Here is a 25,748-nt window from a genome sequence, read left to right as displayed (position 1 = left end):
CTCTCTCTCACTCACACACACACTCTCACACACACTCACACACACTCTCACACACACTCTCACACACACTCTCACACGCACTCTCACACGCACGCACACACGCACGCACGCACTCACGCACGCACTCACGCACGCACTCACACACACTCTCAAACACTCTCACGCACACTCTCACACACACGCACGCACACACGCACACCGACGCACACACTCACTCACACACATGCACTCACACACTCACTCACACACTCACTCACGCACACACGCACGCACACACACACGCACACCGACGCACACACTCACTCACACACTCACTCACACACACTCACGCACACACTCACTCACACACATGCACTCACACACATGCACTCACACACATGCACTCTCACACATGCACTCTCACACACACGCACGCACACACGCACACTCACTCACACACATGCACTCACACACTCACTCACACACACTCACGCACACACTCACTCACTCACTCACGCACACACGCACGCACACACGCACACCGACGCACACACTCACTCACACACACTCACGCACACACTCACTCACTCACTCTCACACTCACTCACTCACTCACGCACACACGCACGCACACACGCACACCGACGCACACACTCACTCACACACACTCACGCACACACTCACTCACTCACTCTCACACTCACTCACTCACTCACGCACACACGCACGCACACACGCACACCGACGCACACACTCACTCACACACACGCACTCACACACGCACGCACACACTCACTCACACACATGCACTCACACACTCACTCACACACACTCTCACACACGCACGCACACACTCACTCTCACACACACACACACACACACACACACTCTCACACTAACACACAAACACACACAAACACACACTCAACAGTAAGTGTACACAGTAGGGGTGTGTGATATATATCATCTGCAATAATATCGTAAGTGTTGTTTTAACGATGTTCGATTTAAAATGATCGAGTATATAGCAAAAACCGAACAAAACACCCCTAGAGTACACGCATCCATGAAGTCTAGTAGGTTAGACTCGCGAGCGCTCTTTCACTGCATGGTTCAGTCTATCAAAATACACTTAGAATGATCACAAAATTCAAGATATGGAGGCAGAAAATGTATTTATTTATATAATTTCATACAGTTAATATCACACGAAGAGTGCCGTTTTTTCTCCAAAAATCAGCATGATTACGAATCTGATATTGATTTTATACAACAGTTTAATAAACAAGAAGTTAATATTAAGAGACGTAAACCATATCGCCTGTTTTTTGCTCTATTTCACCAACAAAAATAACTCCAAACACAGCCACAGCACTGTTCTGCGTCTCTGAGCAACATGACGACGACGGCGTTTGGTTCCTTAATAAATCAACCGTTAAAACGATTCGGTTCAATCGCAGTGGCTCACTTATTAACAGTGACTTGCTGCCACCTACTGGCGGTTTTAATAGTATCTTTTCATTTTTTAGATAATTTCAAATATCAAAACATTATTTATGTTTATTTGTAGCTGCAAGTTAAATGCATTCATGTCGTGCTTTAAACAGTGTGTAAATCAATTTAGTTTGTACTGAATTAATTTGCCTTGTAACAGCACCAGGGCCGGTTTTACTAAAAAGGGCAAATTAGCGCGAGAGCGCAATTCCAAAACAGCGCCGATGGGCGAGGACATTTTTTGCGTGTGATTTACTAACACGCATTTTAAAAAACACAGACGCAACATCTAATTTACATATCGACCAACGCAATATACTACACGCAGCGCAAATTAGCATAGTCGCAAATAAAGAATAAAGAAATAAAGAAGCCACAGTACACTGAAAAGAACCGGAGGTTTGCTAGAAGTTTTGATAGACCTGGTATTCAAAGTCGTCTTTTATTTTGTTTTTTTCATTTTCAAATTAAAAATAACATGGCTTGGCAAACGATATGTTTGGATAATGTATTCTTCTGGCATTCAAAATAAATTAATATTTAATAATAATAATATCAAAATATTGTCTAATTATCCCAGAAAATATGGAGATATATTTTTTTTGTCAATATCGCACACCCCTAGTACACAGTCCAATGTGATTATGCATTCAAAGGCTGACTGTGCCACAGGCTTTAGGCCAAGTACAAAACATGCACGCAGTGACAACAGTCAATTATTGCAGATGACCGCTCAGTGTGGTCTGATTGCTGACCTGCCTGCGTTTGACTCCATTTATGGTTAATAAAACAGGCTCTGGCACGTTTCTCGTATGCCTGTGGCTTTCAGGAAAGTCAAATGATGCAAAAGACGTTTCGGCTTAATTGCTGTTCCCAACTTCCTTCCCGGGATCACAATCGAACAATGAACTACAGACTCGCGAAAGGAAATGCAGATGCAGAGATGTAGATTGCAGACAGACATGATGTCTGAGAAGGCATCTCTGATGCTCTTTGTGGGAACAAGACGAGCTCAGCTGTTATGAATGGCCGTGTGAGATATGATCAGAGACTGGTGTTGCTCTCAGACAGAGAAATGTGAAAAGTTTGTGCAATTAGGAGCGTTTGACTGGGTGGAATCGAGCCTATTTTTATTCTCAGGGCATGTTCTCTGGCAAATACTCAGAAGCTACATGCCTAGTCCATTATGGGCGAGACACGATGAAAAACATTCCACTGACTCGCTGACGCATTTTCCTACTTTCAGAGTCAAGACGGAGATAAAATGCATTCCGTGCTTTATTACTGCATCATGCAAAATCCAAAAAAGCATGGTATTTGACTCTAAAGTAGTAGTATTTAATGCATAAAACAGCAAAAGGCATAGTACGACATCTTGATCCACTTAAAAATGTTAGTTTTTTTGCAAATTGGTGCATTTATATAAACCAGCAGAATCTCAACTATTTAAACTATTAAAAAACATGAGAATCCTACGTACGAACTGACCTTCAGGTTCAGAAAAATGCCAAACACGTCAGGAATAAACCTGACTGAGGGGGAAGAAAAACCTGCCTTAAATCCCAAATTAGTAAACAAATATTGTAATGGGCGTGAAAGAAGACAGCAGTGTGGTTTAATTTGCTAACTGGGTTAATCCTTTCGCTCCATCGCAAGACTTAAAAGGCAAAGTCACTTAGCAAACCTCTTCTAGGGAGTCTCCACATATTTCCTCAGACGCTGATCCCACCTAAAACACATTAGCAAAACTGTAAGGTTAAGCTGAGCCACAGCCGATATGAACCGAGAAGCAGCTTTCTGACTCCAGACTGACTGACTCGAGCCTGAAAAGTGCCATTTAAAAGACTATAATAGAAACATCAAATTAGTCCCTTCTCTGAAAAGCCACAGTCTGAGAGAACGCAGGAACGCCAAGACTAGACTAAAATTAGATGGATGTCAGCTTGAGGCTGATGCTACAGTACACGGCTATAAAAGAGCAGTGGTTTATTTCACCTGCAAAGCTGTGCATTAAAACTCAAATCCAGACGTTTAATGTTCATGCAAAGTGTGGCATTCTTGGTACGGCATAATGCTATAATGTTGCCTATATCTGCAGTGCAAATAAATGCAAGTCTATAAACAAGTGTACATAAACTTTCTAACTGGTTGCAACTTATTTAAAGACAGATAACTAGACTCTCCTCACAAATACACTGCAAACATCACACTCATTCAACACATTCACACTGGCATTTATCAAGCATGCAATAATCCCTAGAGTTGATAATTACCAACACCTTCATATATAACGCTTCTCAAAGAAATATGCTGTAAAATGAAAACACAAGCATAACGGATAGTTATGGCTGGCAATGATAACATCTGAAATCCCCAGCAAACACGCTGTACGCGATCCGTGCTCATTGCAGCTGCGCACACAGAATGAGAGTTTGTTAAATGATTAACTGACAGACAGAAAGAGCGCTCTTCTTTCAGTCGCTCACCTGAGGCCACCGAACGATCCCAGACGCTGAGCCAGACTGTACCCATTCAATTATTCACTAAAACAGTGCACCTGAGCATTAATCAACAAGAAATTAGCTTCCATTGTAATCTGGAAAACACACAGCCTAAATTTAGTGATTAAACCGCACTCTGGATAAAAAGGGCCGACTAAATAATTAATAAAGCATTTGGATGCGTCTCAAAACCTACTGCGCTGCCTGCCTAGACAGCATTACGGGGACTGCATCCAAATGCATAGTATATCTTATATACAAGCGGGGTCCAAAAGTCTGAAACTACATGCCAATAATAATAACAATAACAATAAATAATAATAAATAAAATCAAGCAGCTAATTGTAATGCTAATATTTAATTATTTGATTTTTTTTTACTCTCTATAATCCATTTTCATGGATATTTGTCTTTTTGTCTCCACTGTTGGTACAACACACACACACACACACACACACACACACCAGAAAAAATAAATAAATAAAAACGAATGTCAACAACAATTATTCAAACTGATTGACAACAGGACAAATGACTTAAAATATATATATATAAAATAAAAATATTACAAATATATGCATTGCTCTATGCACCATATAGCGCTTTCCTTATACAATTTAATGAATGAAGGGTGAAAAGAAAATTATTATCAGTGTTATATATTATTCCATGACATTATTTCTATCCATATAACATCTCGCATTCATTTGACCATTTAATTTTCTTTAAAACATGGTGCTTTTTATAAGTTGTTACTGATTCAATGCATACTGCATTTTTTTGTTTTTCAATAAAAAAATAAAAAGGTCTATATTCATATTAGCTACACTTTCAACAACACAAACAACCAGGTCAACAGGTCAACAAAGCAGGACTAAACTCATCACTAGATGGACTTAGAATAAATACCATATCTATATATATATATATATATATATATATATAGATATATATAGATATCTATATCTATATATATATGCTTTTTTTGGGCACTTTATAAAGCACTTTTGGCGTAATTTATATATAAACTGTGTATATGGTGTCTAAAAATACCAGTGCACCTTTTGGTCCACTGACACAGAGATAACCGCACTGGCCCAGCCGCAATTCAGTCTAATAATAACTTATCTATATGAGCCCCGCGGGGAAAGATAGTATATCATTACAGCCTGAAGAAACCTGGCAAACATGCAAATTACACACACAATAAAGGTGCACTGCTGACAATGAAAAGTTAGTGTAAAGTTCCATCCCGGCACATTCCAGCACAGTGCACTGCGAAGAACTTGAGAGAGAAATCATTGCAGTCCTTAGAGGAGCACAGGAGACAGACAACGATACCTCAGCACTTTGCCAACCGCCTGAAGGACCATTTTACAGCTTAATCCGTTTTTGGGGGATCTCTGCGTGAGCGCGCTGTCATCTCCAACCATGTTTCCAAACGCCTCTGAACGCGATCATAGATTCTGATCAAGTGAACCCAGAGTTTGCTCTGCTGTGCTTCTCCTGCAGCTGAACTTCTGGCCAATCGCAGAACGGATGGGAGGGGCCAAGGCACAATATTTGGAATGTAGGAAACCTCATGCATGTGACTCTCACACACACTGGACACAGAGAACCATGTGCTCCCTCTGGGGACAGTAAAACTGGATTTCCCCCCAAAACACACAGATGTGATTCCTCTATTTCTACTGGAATAATATAATGCATCTATACATATGCTTTTCCACTATATTCATCACGTATCTGAACATTTACAGCTTTCTCCTCACTGGAAACCTCATTCTCTACCATTCTAAGACTAAACTATGTTAAAGTTTCTAATAGCATTTTTATGCATTTTGCATGGCATTTTTATAATTTAAATAGATAAGTAAATACATACATATAAACATCTTACATTAGGCTATATACTGTATCAGTAACATGATGTTTAAAAAAATAATAAAAAAATTGTGCCAAGTTCAATTAAAGGATGTACAAATAATCGTGAGGTGTGATTTTACAAACACACACAAATAATAATAATAAAAAAATCTAGTATTAAAAAAATAGATATATTTCAACTAGTTGCTAAGGCAACATTTCTCATTTTTATTTAGTTTATTTGCTAAAATAACTCAATGTAAATAAACTAAAGCTAATGATTAAAACATGTCATGATTATTAAAACTTTAACTAAAATTACATTTAATTTTAATTGAATATTAACAACAAACTATAATAGTATATCAATTGCACTGATATGGTCATAAAATGAATGCATATCAGCAGAAGAATGAACACTTTTTTTTTTTTTTAAACTTCTATATTGATTACGGTGCATGGCACCGCTATAACCGCTCGATATGTCAACTACTAATGAAGCATTTCCTTAACAGGTTGCTTCACCGCATGCTTTGACGAAGTCGTGACGTACTGGATGCTGCTGTAGTGCAGCAATTCATGTTATGACAATGTAGTTTACAGTGGAACATCAGGCTGGAATTTTCCTGCAGAGCTCGAAGGCATGTTCAGACTCGACACCGGGAAGCCAGAAGGGCCAGTCTGGCCCCGGGACTAATATTTTAGTCATCTAACAGCATGCCAAGACAGACAAACACATGCTAGAGACTCGCAGCCTCTCTGGCTCCATGCATGGGCTCTCTTTAGCTTTTCTGCTAATATATAATATAAAAATAAGCATGCATACCCTCTATTTTTATATATACAGTATATGCATAGAAGTCACCAGCATACATAGACGTCAGCTTATTTCTAGGCATCCATGAAGCATATAAATGAAGGTCAAAATGCTAAAAGTGTTCAGCGCGGTTAATATACTGGCTGCTTCTTTCAATCCAAACACTAGCGTCAGCCTTCAGTTATTACTGCATAAGCCTTAAAAGGTCAGCCTGAAATAAATCCTGGAAAAAGAGAGTGCTTTCTAAAATGAGGCACGGACGTCAGGTTGTAGGTGGGAGTGGTGAAATAATGAGGCCTGTGTGAGCGCTGAGCCTTCACAGGCTGCGTTTGTCCAGGAGGGCAAAAAAACAGGGGCAGGGAGGCAGACAGAGGAGGCTTTTATTGCCTCCACAGGTGAGAGAAAAGCTTGCGAAAGCAGTGACGCAAACGTGTAGATGCCGTGGCACAGTGAATGTTTTCTTAAAAATATATATCTTGGATATATATCGACAAAGAATCTTTACTTCTAAAGGTGGGGTCACATCAGCAATGTTTAGGTGAAACTTTGTGGGCAAAAAAGGGGCTTTTTTTAATAGCTTGGTGGTGCATGAAGCACAGATCACACAGAAGTCACTTTCAAACCAAGCAGCTTTCTGTTGGTCAGCGCAACAAATTCGCTTGACCAACTTGAAGTCACTGCAAAACTGTGGAGATTTTTCATACTCTTGCTATACTTGCGCACAAATTCCTACTAAAATGACTGTAATTCACCAACAAAATATTGTTCAATAATCATAAAAGTGAACACACCTTAACTCTGTTGACCAATACAATCTCTCCAGTGCATGAAATAACAGAACAGATAAATGACAAAAATATACATTTACATTTAGTCATTTTTCTTTTTAATTTAGGATGAAGTTAAGTAGCGTCGAAAGAGATGAGTTTTCAGATGTCGCTTGAAAATTGTCAAGGATTCAGCATTCTGGATTCAACAGTCTGCCAAACATTTGATTTAGTGATTCAAAGAAATATAGAACTTGAACAATTAGGTTGCGTAAACGAACATGTCATTTGTGGTTAAACAACTCCCTAATTATACAAGCGGAATTGTGAAAATGCTCCAAAGAAATGATATTAGAAATGCTCGAAATAGCTGAGGCTTGAGTCTATCTGAGCTGATCCCAGAAAAACATCATTTTTCAACCTGTCAAGTTCTCCTTAGCAAACACGCCAACATAGAGCTCGCTATCCAGTTCTGCGAAACCTCACCACTACTTACTGAAAACTCTGACTGTTTGATTGCCTCAGAAGAAGCGAGTACCTGGTGAAGAGCGTCCACAGAAGACCATGAGGGTTTTCAACCGGCGGATCTTCTTCGGCTTCCGCCATTTGTGAACCTCTCAGATAATTCCTCGCAACATGAACAACGGCTTTTCCTATGTATCTGTCAGAAACAAGCATCAACACGTCTGCCCACCCAGCTGTATGTGCATGGGGTGAAACGAGCTGAAGCTACGGCTGTGGTTTCTGGATAAGTTCCTCTCTTGTCTGCTGCTGCTGATAAGGAGGTCTAAACCATGAAGATTAGCATGCACTTGACTGAGATGTGACGTTGTCAGCATATAACCAATAATGCACAGCAATATGCATCCTGGGAACAAAAGTCATATTGAGAATCTGCACTTTGAACTTAGGAACTAAAGTCTGTCACACTGCACAACTAGAGCAAGCTTTGAGCGTTATATAGCCTAATGCTTACAGAGTGTAACTATTAAATGCTGCTAATCATGTACGAACTGAGATTTCTGTGGATCGCAGCATGAATGATTTATCACCACCACATGTTGTGCATTTTTCATATTTGCATGATACGCAAAAAGCATTTTTAAAGTTCATACAATACTTTTAAAAAGTTTGGTGTCGGTAGTTTTTTTTTTTTTTTTATAGAAATGAATAGTTGTATTCATCAAGGACGCATAAAATTTATCAAAAGTGACAGTAAAGACATTTATAATGTTACAAAACATTTCTGATTTAAATAAATGCTGTTCTTTTGAACTTTCTATTCATCTGTGATTCTTGAAAAATAATGCTAGTCTCGACTCGCTCTCGGGAGAGTCCTGATTGGTTACTGAGCAAGCTGGGAAATGCTAGAAGACGGTCTCGGGTTGAATGTGAGGGTAAATCAAAGAAAAATCAACTCTACAGCACATCCATCTCATTCTCAGTTTACCATGACACAGATTCCCAAAATAGAGCCATGCTAATGAATCCCACCCTGGAAAAACTTAAATAACACAAATAGAACAAAATATATATAACTTGAATTAAGAAATTAAACAAGGTAACTGTGTAGGGCAAGCATGATACTGCCAAACCAACAGGGGCAGGTTTATGCAGGAAGCACAGCTTTTCCAAATGTAAACATCTAAAATGATTAAATAATAATAATTACATTTTTCTTTTTTCACAAACTCGGTGTTGTGTATTTTCTGGTAATCAAATGAACATGCAGGACATTCATATTTAAACTGTATTTTTGCAGTTTTATATTCACAGACACAGTCTACATGTATATATGTACTGACTTGTTTTTTATTTATTTATCAAAAATAAGACAAATTCCATGAAATTATACAGTATGCATTTACTGTATAATGCAATTATGCATTATACAGTAAATTCAGTTTTAATGACTGGATTCCGCAATTCTGTTCATGTTTTCTGCATCGCGGAAATCATAGGACACACACACACACACACAAAACACACACACTAATACACACAACACACACTTATACACACACACACACACACAAAACACACACACTAATACACACAACACACACTTATACACACACACACACACGTCCATTGTAGAAGGCAGAAATGTGCACTGTAATCTAAAATATTACTTCATAAAAAATATTATATACAAATATTACTATTATAATTAATAAATGTGAATTTATATTAATACTAATATGTATTATAATGCTTAGAATTAGGAGACAAACTTCAACAGTTTTTCATGAGCATAATCTCAAAAAAAATCTGACATTTATAAAACTGAGAAGAATAATTCATTCAAAGAAAGAAAGAAAGCAAGCAAGAAAGTTACTATGACTTGCATTAAATGACATTTGATGTTACTGGCATCCACTATTCACTATATCTGATCCTACTAATGTAGCAAACGAATATGATAAGCTCATTGTGAGAGTAAAATACGGTGACATTGTTGTTTATTTACTGAGCATTGAGTCTCTCCAACTAGGTGACAAGAGTTAAATCACCATTCAACAGACTCAAGCGACCAAACATTCCCTTGAGGGCTGACTGGTCATACTGACTACAGATATCATGCTCTGTCCCTCGTTGATGACATCACGAGCGGTCAGCCGCTCCACACTGGACCTCAGCGTCTCTCTGAACTTCTGCTGACAGATCTGATCCCTCATATGCGTTATGAATCTCAGAGATGAGAGGATCTAAATCCATATGCGCAGTATTTCATCTGAAGATGAGGAGAGCGGACGCAGCCGTCTAAACGATATATCGGTCGGGCTCTAAAACACACATACACAAATACACACACACTAATACACACAACACACACACACACACACACACGTCCATTGTAGAAGGCAGAAATTATTATTATTAAGGCAAATATTACTATTATAATTAATAAATGTGCATTTATATTAATACTAATATGTATTATAATGCTTAGAATTAGGAGACAAACTTCAACAGTTTTTCATGAGCATAATCTAAAAAAAAATCAGACATTTATAAAACTGAGAAGAATAATTCATTCAAAGAAAGAAAGAAAGAAAGCAAGAAAGTTACCATGACTTGCATTAAATGACATTTGATGTTACTGGCATCCACTATTCACTATGAAGCTGTACAAACTGAGGCAGTTGTGAAAAGTGTGTTGTGAAAGAGCGAAGGCTAATGACCTCCCCTGCCCCACTGCTCCTCTCCGGCAGGTGGCTGAGGGAAAGCACAAGAGACTGTGTGGATATAAGCCTCAAAGGCAAAACAAGCCGAGCCTGAACGCGGCGTCTCTGCATGTCCGGACAGAGCAGGCTGTGTGTTTGTGAGGCCAAACCAAACACTATTACACTGCTTTAACACATCCACTTGTGTCCACAGTGAAAGTATGATATTATATATTACATATATGATGTTCACATGGGTTGAGATGAGATCTCAAAGCATTTTAATCAGTTTTTCTTTAAAGAAATTATTCATCAAAATGGTTTAAAAAAAACGAAATATTTTTCATAGTCACCCGAATAGTTAAAAACCTCGTCTATGTTTCAACAATGAACCAATGTTCTGGGAAATATGCAGATGCTACAGTGATCTGAATCAATACAGAAATGTTGAAAACGTTGTTAAAATTAAACTTGCTTTGGAACAAATACAGAGGTTTTTAATAATGGGGGGGGGCGCGAGTAGCACAAAAGCTTGTGAGAAAATCGCAGACAGCAACAGTTACTAAGGTATAGAGAAGGGTCAATCAGCTTAGTATTTGCTAAGGAATTACGCAACCACCTAAAAACCCAGTAGACCCAGTAAAAACACATGAATGCATGCATAAATATATGTATTAATGCTTAAATAAGTTTATAGAAAAATACATAAATTTATAAAGAAATACATTAATGCATAAACAAACAAATCCATTAACACATGTATAAAGAATATGCATTCATGCATAAGTAAATTAATGCATAATTACATGCATAAATAAATGCATTTACGTTTAAATAGATAAATAAATGCATTAATACACTTATAAACAAATGCATTAATGCATAAATAAATAAATGCATACACAAAAAAACAATTAAATTTTTTTTTTATAAATACATGAATGCATTAATGCATACACAAATAAATTAACACATTTATAAAGAAAATGCATGCATGCATAAATAAATGAATGCATTTATGCTTAAATAAGTAAATAAATAAATTCATCAATTAATTAATATTAAGTTAGTATTCCATTCCCAATCAATCTTTAAATTAATCAGGCTGTTTTTGCTATAATGTACCTTTAAGACAAGACTATAAGCGCATGAGCTCATAATTAGCTCACCTTCATCTACTGGTGCAGTTCACAGTTCAGGCCAAATTACTGTTAAATTACGTATATGGTAATGTCCTCATGTTGTGATGCCACATGAATCACTAAAAGCAATGCAGTGAGAAAGGATGGAGGGGCGACTGTATTCGGTGAGGACGGACCTGTGCTCTAATCCTTCGGGAAGAGGGTTGGGATGAGAGCTGGAGACGGAAGAGAGGAGCTCCATCTCTAGCTCCAGTGCTGGATTACACAGGCATTAGCTGAAGTGCATTCCACAGCTGGCTAACGCTTACATAACGCTCAGATGATGCTGCGCTCACTCCGCGGGCCTCGGCAACATGTAACATACACAGAGATATGAAGAGCACACATGTGCAATGAGCCAATCCTAAACCAAGTACGGCATGCATAATACTATTGAGTGCCAGTCGCACAGACTTGCAGATGGAGAGAGGATAAGGCACTGAAAATCCACAAGAAACAGCAAAGACAGCCATTATGCAACGCTGCTGAGAAAGCAAAAACTAACCAGACTCACATAGATGAAAGGGCCCAGATATTATAGCTGCGTCTCAAAGCTAAGGTGATGATCTAATGCATTTTTGCATGAGGATACGAACTAATCAAACTGGTTTGGGATGGACCACAATTTCAAGCAAATATGTATCGACTACAATGCTTACTTGAAATCCAATTTTAAATTGAATTTTCAAACGATCCGTCAAACATCATTTTAATTCTTTCCACTGACTACCAAACCAATGGGCTGCAATGTGGTTTGGTTCCCAATGTTCTTCAAAGCATCGGATTGTGTGTCGACAGAAGAACGAACGTCACACAGGTGTGGAACAACATGAGGTTGAATAAATGATGATCATTTTTACTTCTGGGTGACTTTTGTTCATCTTTGAAAGAAGTCCATATGAATTGAGCCATTTAATCCAACTGTTCTAAAGACACATGATTGCTGGATATGGTGAACAGATTTAATTCAGGCTTTCATTCACAAACAAAATCAACGCACATACATAGAGCATATCAAACATTGATAAACAGAAGCTCAAACATGCGTGAGAACAAACCTCGTTGGTCCAGATGCATCAGTTTGAGCGTCTGTTCACCAAATTGACTTTTTACAACAGTCAAAATATCCTGTATTTAATGTGACTTGACTTTAAGTTTTCATCCAAAGCCAAGTCAGCAATTTTTAAATGAGAAAAGAATAGATTTCAGGTTTCTAACCTTCGTCTAAGTAAACATTCACACCACCAGATTTATTAACATTATGCTTAAATGGACCAAAACCTCATGCAAAAGAGATCCCAACCACACGAAGGAAGCACTATGGTCTTACTCTGAGAAACGGCTGATCCCTGAACAGCTCAGAAGTGATTTTACAGGAGATTATTTCGTTCGATCTTATCCGTTCAAGACTGAGAGAAGGCTACTAGAGGTCAACAACATGCACAACCTCCCCTGCCCTTTACACACAGCTAGGTAATCTTACCGCAGCGCGACAGCGCGAGTACGATTGGTAGAGAACTGGTTTCTGTACAACGTTAAATCTTGACATCCAAGGTCATTCGGTAGGCCAGGATTTATCTGGACATGTACATGAAAACTCTTGTCATTTAGTTGACACTTGAGGAAATTCGACGCCAATTACAGGAACAAATCCCTCTTTGTAGGTTTATGACCTTTTAGTTTCCAGACCCAAACTTTAACTAACATTCACGTTATGTTGCAGAACCTACCCATACGTGTCTCTACCTAAAAAATGCACCTATATGTACGAATCACTGCAGTTTCCAGTTGAAATGAACACTAAAACTCAGACCACTTTTATTCATTTTCACACAAATTGTGATTTGCAGGGGCAGAGTTTCGAATAAGAACGTGGAATTTTCGCACAATATTGTCTTATGACTTCAAAACCATTCCAACATGCAGATTTGAAAACTGATACTTTTGAATGTTAGCGTCACATATCCAGCTCCATATGCATGGTTTTTCTGACGCAGTAGGTTTGCTTGGTAGCACACCCGATATGGCGTTGCACTTGTGCGGTGAAGCGCTCCCGATACGATACGGTTTTTAAAAACAGCTCAAACCTGCATACAAGGAAGTGAAAATAGCAGGGTTGCATCAGCAAATGTGTTTTTTGACATCACTTCTGCATTCGATAACACTATCGGGTAGGTTTAGGATTGGGTTTGGTGTAGGGGGGATGTTATTTTCCAACACAACAGAGCATTAACCTTTCAGCGGCAATCACCGGACATTTAAATTCTGAACTGCTGCAATACGTACCTGAAGCAAAGTAATAAAAAACGTGCCACTGTCACGTTTTGAACATGTGTTTTAGTGCCAGTCACTGGACATTTCACTTTGAAACTGCCGCGAAACATGCAGTAATGTACATAATAACGTGTTGCAGAAATGTTGCCACTAGGGGTGTGTGATATATATATATCGTCCGCGATAATATCGCAAGTGTTGTTTTAATGATGTGTGATTTGACAATATCGAGTATTTTGGAAAAACCTTTCAAAACACACCTACAGAGTACACACATACATTACGTGGAGTCTAGACGCATAAAATGCATTTAGAATGATCACAAAATTCAAGATATGGGGAGAGAAAATGTATATATTTATATTTCATATAGTAAATCAATATCACACAGAGAGTGCCGTTTTTTCTCCAAAAATTACCATGGTTACCATTACACACGTAATATATATATATATATATATATATATATATATATTTTTATAACAGTTCAAAAAACAAGAACTTAAGAGACTTACGTTTTAGACACAATATTGCCTGCTTTTGCTCTATTTCGACTACAAATATAATTCCAAACACAGCAACGTTGTTTTACGTCTCTGAACGCGTTTCGTTCCTGAATGAATCAACCGTTTAGATGATCTGGTTCAATCGCAATGACTCACTTATTAACAGTGACTTGATGCTACCTGCTAGCGGTTTTAATTTCACATTTTAAGTTATTATTCAGATCATTTCGAATAACAGTATTCAACATTTTATGTTTAATATATCAAAACATTATTTATGCATTTGCAATTGCAGGTTAAGCATTCATGTTCTGCACTAAACCGTTTACGTCTAAATGCCGCTTCAGACGCAGCTTCTGTGTTTCCTCTGCATTGTAAAGATGAATTTTGTTGATACTGATTTCATTTGCTTGGTAACAGCCCAAATATCTTATTATTCTAATTCACTGATTAAATTTGACTCAAAAGATGATGCACAATTTTAGAAAATGGCTTTATAAAGGTAAAAATGCCCATTTAAAAAAAGTACAAATGAATTTAAACTTATTGGAAAAGATTAATTTCTATCAGAGTGAACTGACCACCACACAGAATATGAAAATCTAAAATTTTAGGAGTCAGCTGTCCACGGTAGTCCTTAAGATACCAGCACAATAACACACTCAGCAAAATATCGTCTAATTATCGATAAAATCCCAGAAAAGAGATATCATTTTTTGTGTCAATATCGCACAACCCTAGTTGCCACAAGCACATATTTCCAATAATCCTTGGTTTTGTGCAGAACAGGAGAGGAAGCACTTCAAATCCAGCAGCCATGTAGATTCAAAATGGCTTTATAAAGGTAAAAATGCCCATAAAATGTAAAAATCAGTTTAAACTTATTGGAAAAGATTAATTTCTTTCAGTATGAACTGACCAGCACACAGAATATGAAGAATATTAAAAACATTAGGAGTCAGCTGTCTGCGGCAGTCCTTAAGGTACCAGCACAATAACACACTCAGCAAAATATCGTCTAATTATCGATAAAATCCCAGAAAAGAGATATCATTTTTTGTGTCAATATCGCACAACCCTAGTTGCCACAAGCACATATTTCCAATAATCCTTGGTTTTGTGCAGAACAGGAGAGGAAGCACTTCAAATCCAGCAGCCATGTAGATTCACACACACACACACACACACACACACACGATCTGTGAGGTATAGTGGAAGCCTGCAGGACGCCTGATATCACACTACATAATCCAACTAAAGCCCATTCCTGCTCCATACAAGGAAAAGACAAGCTTCAATCGGAATCCCTCTCTCTCTCACACGCTTCATTTGCATTTGCCTCACTGCATTCAAGTATGCAAACCCTAAAAAGGTGATGTAAGCTATTCCAGTCATTTTGCAAACTTCAACCACACACGCCTTTTCCAAAACCCTGCTGTGCTCCAAAAACGAGTCAGCGAACCCAAATGTGCAGCGTTTGTGTTTCTGATTGGCTAAAATACTTATTTCAGTGATAGCAGTCAGGCTGTTGGAACATTTTATGCACATTCTTTTCAGACTGCAAGAAACGCTCCGAGGTCACGCTGAAGGACACGCAAGGACGAGAACAGCCAAAGAAACAAATGGAGGAAGAGGAAAAGATGTAATGAAGAAAGTGACGCTCTTGCACACGCAGCGATGGAGGATGCAATGTAGGTCATCAGAAACAACTGAAAAACACATGAGAGGAAGAGAACGGCAAGACGGCGGTTTGAAAGTTCTCTTGTATAGACAGCCTAAAATAGGCTGGTAAATCCAACTGGACAAAATCATGAATAAAAGAGTGAAGCTGGCATCTTCTTATCCCGAGTTGTAGGGATGGGCGTTTGCAATATACCGGTAAAAATTCTTCCCAAATAAGAATTAGTCTTCCCGCGATAATATCGATAAAGCCTAGTTGTAAATGTTACTTTCTTACTACAACAAAATAGAGTAAACATGACTAAAAATTAAAAAGTAAAAGTTTTTTTTATTTAAGAAATATTACTGTTTTAAATTACTACAATATTATACTATTAAAACACTGTAATTTCACTGTAAAACAATATAAAAAATAATACTTTTATTTTACATCGCAACTGTAAAATTACAGTATTAATATTTATGGTCGACTTAATTTCTTAATTTTCAAATTTCTCATTACAAGTATGGGAAAACGTTTGGCACACATCGCCGCGTTTCCAAATGCAGAGATGAAGTTTGTGTGAAGCAGCATTTACTGTAAATGCTTTGAGATGCTGAAAACACCAGATCAAGAGCTGCTCATGTGTAAATGAACACAGCTTCACTTTAAAACACGCAATGGATATATTTCATGAAATCACAGCCTTTGCAGTGTGATAATTGCACGATTTGGGTCTGATGTTGATTAATCAATGCAGCTCTAAGCTCAGCTTCAAACCAAGCAATCAAAACTAAGTGTGAAAACAGCCTAATTTAAACACACGAGACCTGATCTATAGATAGCTGTTTAAAGGACAACAACAAGCTCTTAGTGTGCAGTGTGTGATTTCGAGAAGAATAATGAGAAAGAACAAATGAGATACAGTGGTGGCAAAAACGTATTAGAAGACTAGTATTTTCACCAGCGAATAAAATGGTTTTAAGTCAGTTTTTTATATCTTTTGCTGTAGTGTGTCAGCAGGAAATATCAGTTTCTGCTGGATTTAGTCCGTCTCAGTTTCTTCTTGTGATCACAGACAGACTGGACGATAATCAGATCAGATCTCTGTGTGGAGCACAAACATCGCACTGGATTATTACAATTAATGGCCAAATGAATGTTTGGAAAGGCAAACTGATATTTCCTGCTGACACACTACAGCAAATGATAGTTAAAACCATCTTTTAGCTGGTGAAAATACTAGTGTTCTAATCATTTTGGGCATCCTCGTTTGTACACACACACACACACACACACACACACACGATCTGTGAGGTATAGTGGAAGCCTGCAGGACGCCTGATATCACACTACATAATCCAACTAAAGCCCATTCCTGCTCCATACAAGGAAAAGACAAGCTTCAATCGGAATCCCTCTCTCTCTCACACGCTTCATTTGCATTTGCCTCACTGCATTCAAGTATGCAAACCCTAAAAAGGTGATGTAAGCTATTCCAGTCATTTTGCAAACTTCAACCACACACGCCTTTTCCAAAACCCTGCTGTGCTCCAAAAACGAGTCAGCGAACCCAAATGTGCAGCGTTTGTGTTTCTGATTGGCTAAAATACTTATTTCAGTGATAGCAGTCAGGCTGTTGGAACATTTTATGCACATTCTTTTCAGACTGCAAGAAACGCTCCGAGGTCACGCTGAAGGACACGCAAGGACGAGAACAGCCAAAGAAACAAATGGAGGAAGAGGAAAAGATGTAATGAAGAAAGTGACGCTCTTGCACACGCAGCGATGGAGGATGCAATGTAGGTCATCAGAAACAACTGAAAAACACATGAGAGGAAGAGAACGGCAAGACAAACGCTTCCACATCAACCCTTGTTTGGTTGGTATGAAATTAATTTTATTGAATAGAATTTAAGAATTTGATTTTTAAGATTTTTTTTTCACAAACAAACACAAAATGCATCAAAACAAATCATGAAAGTGGTTTAGACAAATCAAGCTTCTAAAGCCAAACAAATGCTTTGTGGGACAAACAGACCAAAATTCAAGCAGTTATTTAATTACCTTCCCATAATTCATACAAAATACCATATACCAAAAAAAAACTACCTCTGAAAATAAAAATGCTAAAATCTGGAGAGGGAAAACCCACACACACACACACACACACGCACACGCACGCACACGCACGCACACACACACACACACACGCACACACACGCACACACACCTGACAGAGGCTGTTTGCCTTCACCACAAACACAGATAACCAGAGGATGTGCGTTTTTTTTTTCTTCTATTTTAGAGAAAAGGAAGCACAAGCTTACATATATTTTCTGCAGCAGAAATAGGAAGTGAAACATTATACGGCACGCTATTTTTCTAATATGCTATCGACGTGTGCATCAAAACACATTCAGCAGAATATACTCGGAAAGGGAGCAATTTCACAAGTTTACTTTCACTTTCAATTAATTCGAAACAGACAAGCTATAAACACTTTACAAAGCCATTACTTAAGGTGAGCGTGCTGATGTAACCTACTTCCTACTTTATCAGTTAGACCATAAAACAGAGTGATCTTCTCTATTCTGACTCAGTGGAAAGCTCTTGAACTAGTTCATTCACATAACCGGCCTCTATTGGCAGAGACCTTCGCACCCAAAACCAACAGAGAAACATGCTGCAACACTCAAACACGGGCACAGACTGGAAGCACATGAAAAACACAACAGCAGGAAACATTTTATGCAACTGCAGTATACTTAAGTTCCCTTAAGCAATGTTTAATGCAAAAAGCTTAATCATTTATAATGTTACAGTTCAGCTCCACGTTTGTTATGGTATCGTATCAGCCAGTGAACTTTTGGTATCGTGTAAACTAAATAATAGTAACTTTTTTTTTTGCACATTCTCTCTCTCACACACAGATTAAAACAAAAAATGTACATTGAACATTTACTACTTTACAGGTGCATCTATCCAACCTATGTCAACATTTTACAGATAATATGTCAGTCTACGACTAGCCTATATAATGGCCCTATGATTTATGCAATCCAGACAATACGGACGCCTGTGACGGAATGACAGAAGTCATAATTTACAGTACAATGCGAATATTTGTGGAATTTGGCAAATTCCAGATGAATAAATCAAAAGTATGGCTGTAGACACAGCTGAATTTCTAAAAATAATTATTTCATTATTGCAAATAAAAGAGATATTAAATTGGTACATTTCAATTGATTAAATGTTATACTTTCATTATTACCATCATCATCCTTAATAATCTATTTGTATCCAATCATAAATCTAGAAAAAAAGTAACATTTCATAGAGCCCTATTATTGCAAAAAAAGAATAAAATAATAATAATAATAATAATAATAATAATAATAATAATAATAGTATTATATCTAAACCATTAAAGTTATATCCAGAAAAATAAAAACTGAAAACACAGAACTTGGGAAAAATGTTAATAAATTGTTATTAAATTATATCTGTTTTGTGAATTCAATTAGACATGCTTTTTGATTACTAAAATTAAATTAAACATTAAAACGGAATCTAGAAAATAAATATATAAAAAAAAAAATCAATTTCAGATCCATAGTGTCAGATTCATAAAATACTACGAAATTAAAATCTGACGCAAACTTGAATGCATTCAGGCTGTATCCAGGTGCGTGTAAAGCCCAGCGGTCTCCACAGGCCCTACATAAGCAGCACAGACTCTCCAGGTATGTCATGTCTACTCCTCAGCTTTCCCTTCTTTGGCCGGAACACGGGTGCTTCCAGCTAGTGGAAGAAACTGTCAACTAATACCCATCACACTTACACTGACCAGCTTCAGAGCAGAACAGACAACAGATCTGATCCACATGAAAACACACATATGCAGCAAGGCTATTCCTTCAGTCCCTCTCGCTGTCTACCAACACAACCTCCACAAACCCAATTATTCAGCCCTAAGAGGTGTGGGACAGGAGACGAGCTCTGCCGTAGGCATTAAGCTGGGTGCTGTGCTGGGAATTCAACACTGCAAACTCCAGCATATAAAGCCTAGTTTCTATCAGGGTCAACTGGATGCATGTCTTCATATTCAGTTGAGCATATCTGGTCCTGCAGTGAAGGCACTGCTGACCTTAACAGCGAGGAAAGCCAAGCAAATGGCATATCTGATGTTTTGCTTCACTTCTAGCAATCACATTTAAGATCATCGAGCTCAGGCTTGACACTTGACAGTATGCAAACAACTTTAACGTGCTGTGGTTTGGAGGTATAAGTCACTTTTCAGTTTCGCATCCCGGACGAGCCCCCGATTTGTGTCTCGTGTAACAAATAATTGTCAACTAGAGAGTCACAACCCAGAAAATAGGTTGCATGTCTGATAGAGAACAACCAGACATACACTAATCCCAAAACAGTTCATATATAAATATAAATAGGCTAATCAGCTTTAAAAAGGGGAAGAAAATCTTTGTTGTTGAGATCTAAGACTGTGCGTCAAATCAAACGCTATGGTATTGTTGCACAAAATTATCTCACTTGGTTAAACATGACAAACATTTGGCCCAGTGTTTGTCCCATTTGCTAGACTGGTTAATCGCCCTTCTGCTGCCGTTCATGCATTTTCAAAATTGTCAATTTTCTTATTCAGTTAATACATTGTTTATTGTTGGGCCTATGCAGATCGACAATAAGGACTGCATTGTTCCAAAAGATTATTATTTGTATGCGTTTTAAAATCTTGCCAATTTAAAAACTCAAACAGAGAGCGCTTGATACTTTAATAAGGATTAATCTACAGTATAAAGTTAAGATTATGCTGTGATATTTTATATTTGATTACCTAAATACTATTCTTAACCATACCTGTTGAACTTTAAACACTGCTTAGTTTATAGTATCTGTGTTGCATTTATTTGTGCTGTTCCTTGCAATTCAACTGTTTACTTGTCTTTAATAATGTCTGAACTTTAAATTAGCTTGGCTAGTAGTTGTTGCAGTGGTATCAAAATTGGAAATGAGAATTGAGAAATTTCACTAAAAAAAAAATCTAAAATATCAGCTTTGTAACAACATTGTGTAACCTTGCATAAATAATGAAAACAATGACTTTTTGTGGTTGTTGATGTCCTTAGTTGTTCAGCCCTAAAGATATTTGGTTGTTTTGATTTTAAGGACACTTTTGTACGCCTGACTATGTTTGTTGAAACCAAACCAGCTGAGAATCACAGACAGACTTAAAAAGAGCTGGCACAGGATTTATTTATTTTTTAAAATCTTTATAAACACCACCATCATTCAGAACATGGCGTCAATGCCGCGGGTGCTCAATGCTCTTCATCATACACACATTCCTCCCGAGGAGCGCTGAACAGCCCAAACCTGTGCTTGACGGAGTCACACCCACATCAGAGACTCCAAACAACTGATAGACGGTCAATAGCCTGTGCCAGCATCTCTGAAACAGCTAATTGTGCTCCACCTCATACTCCAGCAATTAGGAGATGACATATCGGGGCACGGCAGGCTCACGTTATGATCCTGAATATGCTAACCCAGGAAACATGAACTTTGGAGTTATTTCTGCATTACAGCTGGGAAAGCCGTTGCCGTAATGCTATTTGCAAGGTTTTAGAAAGGCACCAGGATTCGCAGTGCTGAGAAAGGACAGTTTATAGATCTATAATATAAATCTTCATGCTGAATGCTGGAAGTGGAAATAAATCACAGTCTTTAATTTGAGCTAATTTGCTGTAAAACAAGTCCGTAAAAAAAGAAGTCTTGTTTGACGGGTGACCACTATAAGCACTGAACTGAAGTGGGAAACACACTTTTGAAGGTATTTATATTTGGAAGTATCTTTCATCAGCGTCTGGGGACAGACAGTGAACAAAATGCCATGTAACAGACATTATCGGTCACCCTTCAAATGGCGATGCGGGTTGACGCAGGAATGTAAAGCTGTCGCCAGCTTGCATACCAGATACGCTGGAAAGTAATGTGCTTTATTGTACAATAAGCTCCGCGCCATGAGACAGGGCAGCACTTGAGAAGATTTTGAAATATAATAGGCCTATCACCTCGGCCTTCCGTTATCGCCTGCCAAAGACCAGCAAACACGTCAGAGCAATGCACAAAAACCTTCCAACAAAGTACGTTGTAATCGATTCCTGTTAGTTTTAAAGGAGTAGTTCACCCAAAAATGAAAATTTGCCGAGCATGTACTTGCCCTCCAAGATCAGGATGATATAGATAGTCTTCTCCAGATGTTAACTGATGGACTGGAGTGCTGTGGATTATTGTGATGTTTTTATCAGCTGTTGGGACTCTCATTCTGACGGCACCCATTCACTGCAGAGCACCCATTGCTGAGACACTGATGCAATGCTACATTTCCCCAAATCTGATGAAGAAACAAACTCATCCTGATCTCGGATGGCCTGAAGGCGAGTAACATTTTCAACTAATTTAAATTTTTGTGTGAACTATTCCTTTAATTATTCCCCTAATACAAGCCTTTTGATTTGAGCCACCCCAGTTTTCGGATTCAACAGGAAAGCGGTCTATAATGCACAGGGTCTTCACAAAACCAAGACGAGGAGCTCCACGTTTAGTCCACTTTCACAGCATCTCTTTTACAGACAACCACAAAGCCAAATCAAGAACCATTGTGAAAACCCACCGCTGATGGTTTTCCTTACTTTAGAACATCGCATACTTTGAATACTAGAATTCCTTGCTGTTACAAGACTCAATGCAATGCAAGAATTGCACAAATTAACAGCGAGCGCTCTCTTTTTTTGTAAGTTGCTGTAAGGTCAGCACAGAAAGGAAAACAGGCCTTGGCCATCGGACACCTCCACAGACGACTCTCTCTCTGCAGGTGCACGTTGGGATCCTCGCTGGATGGGTTTAAAGGTCAAAAACTAGTGCAACCATTAATGTGGCATTCTCAAACTGCGTCCTTATTCGACTACCTTGAATGCGGTTTCTAAGCAGACATGCTTAGGATGAAGATATGAAGCGGAATCAGGCATGCGATCATTGCGTCAGTGTTTCTGTGAATTCTATACAGTCTGAACATGTTTTAAAGGCGTGCAGAGTTGCATCTATCCAGGAAGCAGACATCAGCACCGTGACAGAGCTCAACCGCTTTTATTAATAGCTCAGCCAGGCCATGCGATTTTTTTGGCAACAATTAGTTTGACAAACACCGGTACGCAAATTTGACTTCAAGTTAGTCACCAATCAGGTTTAATGCCAGGAACAGGGAGAGTGCAGATCAGTCACTAGATACAAATGTGTCAATACTACAGTCATTTATAGTAAACACTATAGTGCATGTGAATTTATTTGCTGTAGTAATTCTATAGTCGCTGTGGTAATATATAAACTACAGTAATATAAAAAAAGTGCTTTACCCAATACTGTACTAAGTTTTCTACAACTACAGGGTATATTATACTACACTACACTACAGTTCACTGTAGTAAAAACTAGTGCTGTCAAATGATTAATCGCGATTAATCGCATCCAAAATGAAAGTTTTGCTTGCATAATATACGTGTGTACTGTGTATATTTATTATGTATACATAAATACACACACATGCACGTATATATTTCAGAAAAATAAAATATTAATTATATGAATATAAATATAGACGTAAATATTTTCAAAATATATACCGTATGTGTGTGTATTTATATATACACATGCATAATAAATATACACAGAATACACACATAGGCCTATATTATGCAAACAAAAACTTTTGTAGGCGATTAATCGCGATTAATCGTTTGACAGCACTAGTAAAAACTAAAGTATACTACAGTATGTATTACAGTTTATCAGTTCACTATAGTGAATACTACAGTATCATCATTAAGATCTAATTATTAACAGGGATAAATCTAACTAGAGCTGCTGGATGTCAACAATTTAAAATTATAATAGCATTATGCATTCGCTACTAATAACCAAAAAAGTGCATCTAGTATCTACTGAATAGTTCTAAGTGGAATTTAAAAGGATTCTAGACTATTGAAATATCTGCTAGTAATTACAATTACAACGATACTTTATATAACGGATGCAAGTTTTAAAGCCTAAAGTATAGCCATGATGATGATGATGATGATGATGATGATGGCACGCGATCAGCTTAAATGCGCTCGCACCGGTGACGGTATTGCGTCACAGTGACTGTAAATGCTACATCGATTGCATGTAAAAGCACTAGAGACCGTGGATGCATGTGTATTTCTCTGCATCCAGCGCTTGATGAGGAGCTCGGTCGCTGCGTGTCATTTTTGGCGACGATTTGCACAACCCATCTGACGATCTTGGAAACACACTCACCCCATTAACCACTCCATGATGACTGAAAGGGACAAATCCAAGCAGAGCTGCTCCGCTCCCCCGTCGTTTTATCCCGGTAGCTAACGGAGTCTGGATCGGCTCTCGGTTGTGTTTAATCTCCGGTGCTCGTGTTTGGCGAACGCGAGCGCGTTAATGACCGGCGCATGAGAGGTGGATGCGCTCCTGCGCTCCGATCGAGGACCGCATTGACTTTGACGCTTGGCGAAGGGTGGCAGAAGGATACTCTTTCTGTGTTGAAGGGTCGTCTGAAGCTGCGCTCACTAATCTCCCCGCTGCTGCTGCTGCGCCGGAGTATGGCGGCTCTCCGGTCACCGAAGCACCGCGCGCCACCGGAGACGGTCTCGGGTCGGGTCGGGCCGCGGGGCTCTCGCTGAGCTTGTAGGGCAAGTGGAGAGGCTGTTTGCAAGCTCTGCCATATACAGGAAATCCGGAAGTAAACACAGGTTCGACGCCGACCCTCTCTTCTCTCCGGGGATGTGGTCGGTTCACCGAGGCATGCTGGGATATGTAGTTCTCCGTCAAAGCTGAAGACTACACGCAGACGTGTCGTAGTGCGTGCTGCGCAAGACGCTCTCTGACTGCTACACTAAAGTGTTCTGGGTTGACTTTTCCAATTTTGTTACAAAAAAAATAAAATAATAAAAAATTATATATATATATTTATGTCCAAACTTCTGTATAACCCCCCAAAAAGGTGTTTTTTGAATCTAGACCTTCTCATTTTAAATTTAGTATTCATGTATTGCTATTTCTTGCCAAAATTGTACATTTACATTTAGTTATTTAGCAGACAGTACACAATACACACTCATATATCATGTAAACAAAAACTTTTATTTTGGATGCGATTAATCATGATTAATCATTTGACAGCACCAATTATAATTATATTATTATAATTAAAATGAATGTAAGTTAACTCTCAAATCCCTCTGCATAATTTAATTTCTTTCCTGTTATTAATGAACACATTTAAGTGCTTATCATTGACAAGAACATATATACATATATATATATATATATATATTTTTTTTTTTAAGTGTGGCATTTTAATACATCTTTTAAAAAGTTAACTAATTTTAAAATGACAGAATTCAAAATGTAACAAACTGAACAACGCGAATGATTGTTAA

At 38.2% G+C, this 25,748-nt stretch overlaps 1 protein-coding gene across 3 annotated transcripts in view; it reads right to left on the bottom strand.

Annotated features, from left to right (window-relative positions):
• mob2b (MOB kinase activator 2b) overlaps positions 1 to 25,114 on the bottom strand; it is a 36,495-nt gene extending 11,381 nt beyond the window's left edge. The window contains exon 1 of one of the 3 annotated variants that reach the window (XM_016256077.1): positions 24,595 to 25,114. In XM_016256077.1, coding sequence (XP_016111563.1) covers positions 24,595 to 24,611 — 17 coding nt within the window. In that variant the 5' untranslated portion in view covers positions 24,612 to 25,114. Of the gene's footprint in view, positions 1 to 5,315; positions 5,443 to 7,962; positions 8,085 to 24,594 lie in introns of those variants that run through there. The other 2 variants (XM_016256075.1, XM_016256076.1) reach the window with 2 other exon arrangements.
• Between the last annotated feature and the right edge of the window lie 634 nt (positions 25,115 to 25,748).

This window comes from Sinocyclocheilus grahami, unplaced genomic scaffold (genome assembly GCF_001515645.1).
Source record: "Sinocyclocheilus grahami isolate Dianchi unplaced genomic scaffold, SAMN03320097.WGS_v1.1 scaffold1393.1, whole genome shotgun sequence".
Classification (NCBI taxonomy): Eukaryota; Metazoa; Chordata; class Actinopteri; order Cypriniformes; family Cyprinidae; genus Sinocyclocheilus; species Sinocyclocheilus grahami.
The sequence above is the reverse complement of the archived record's forward strand: the minus strand, read 5'-3'. Positions and strand labels throughout refer to the sequence as shown.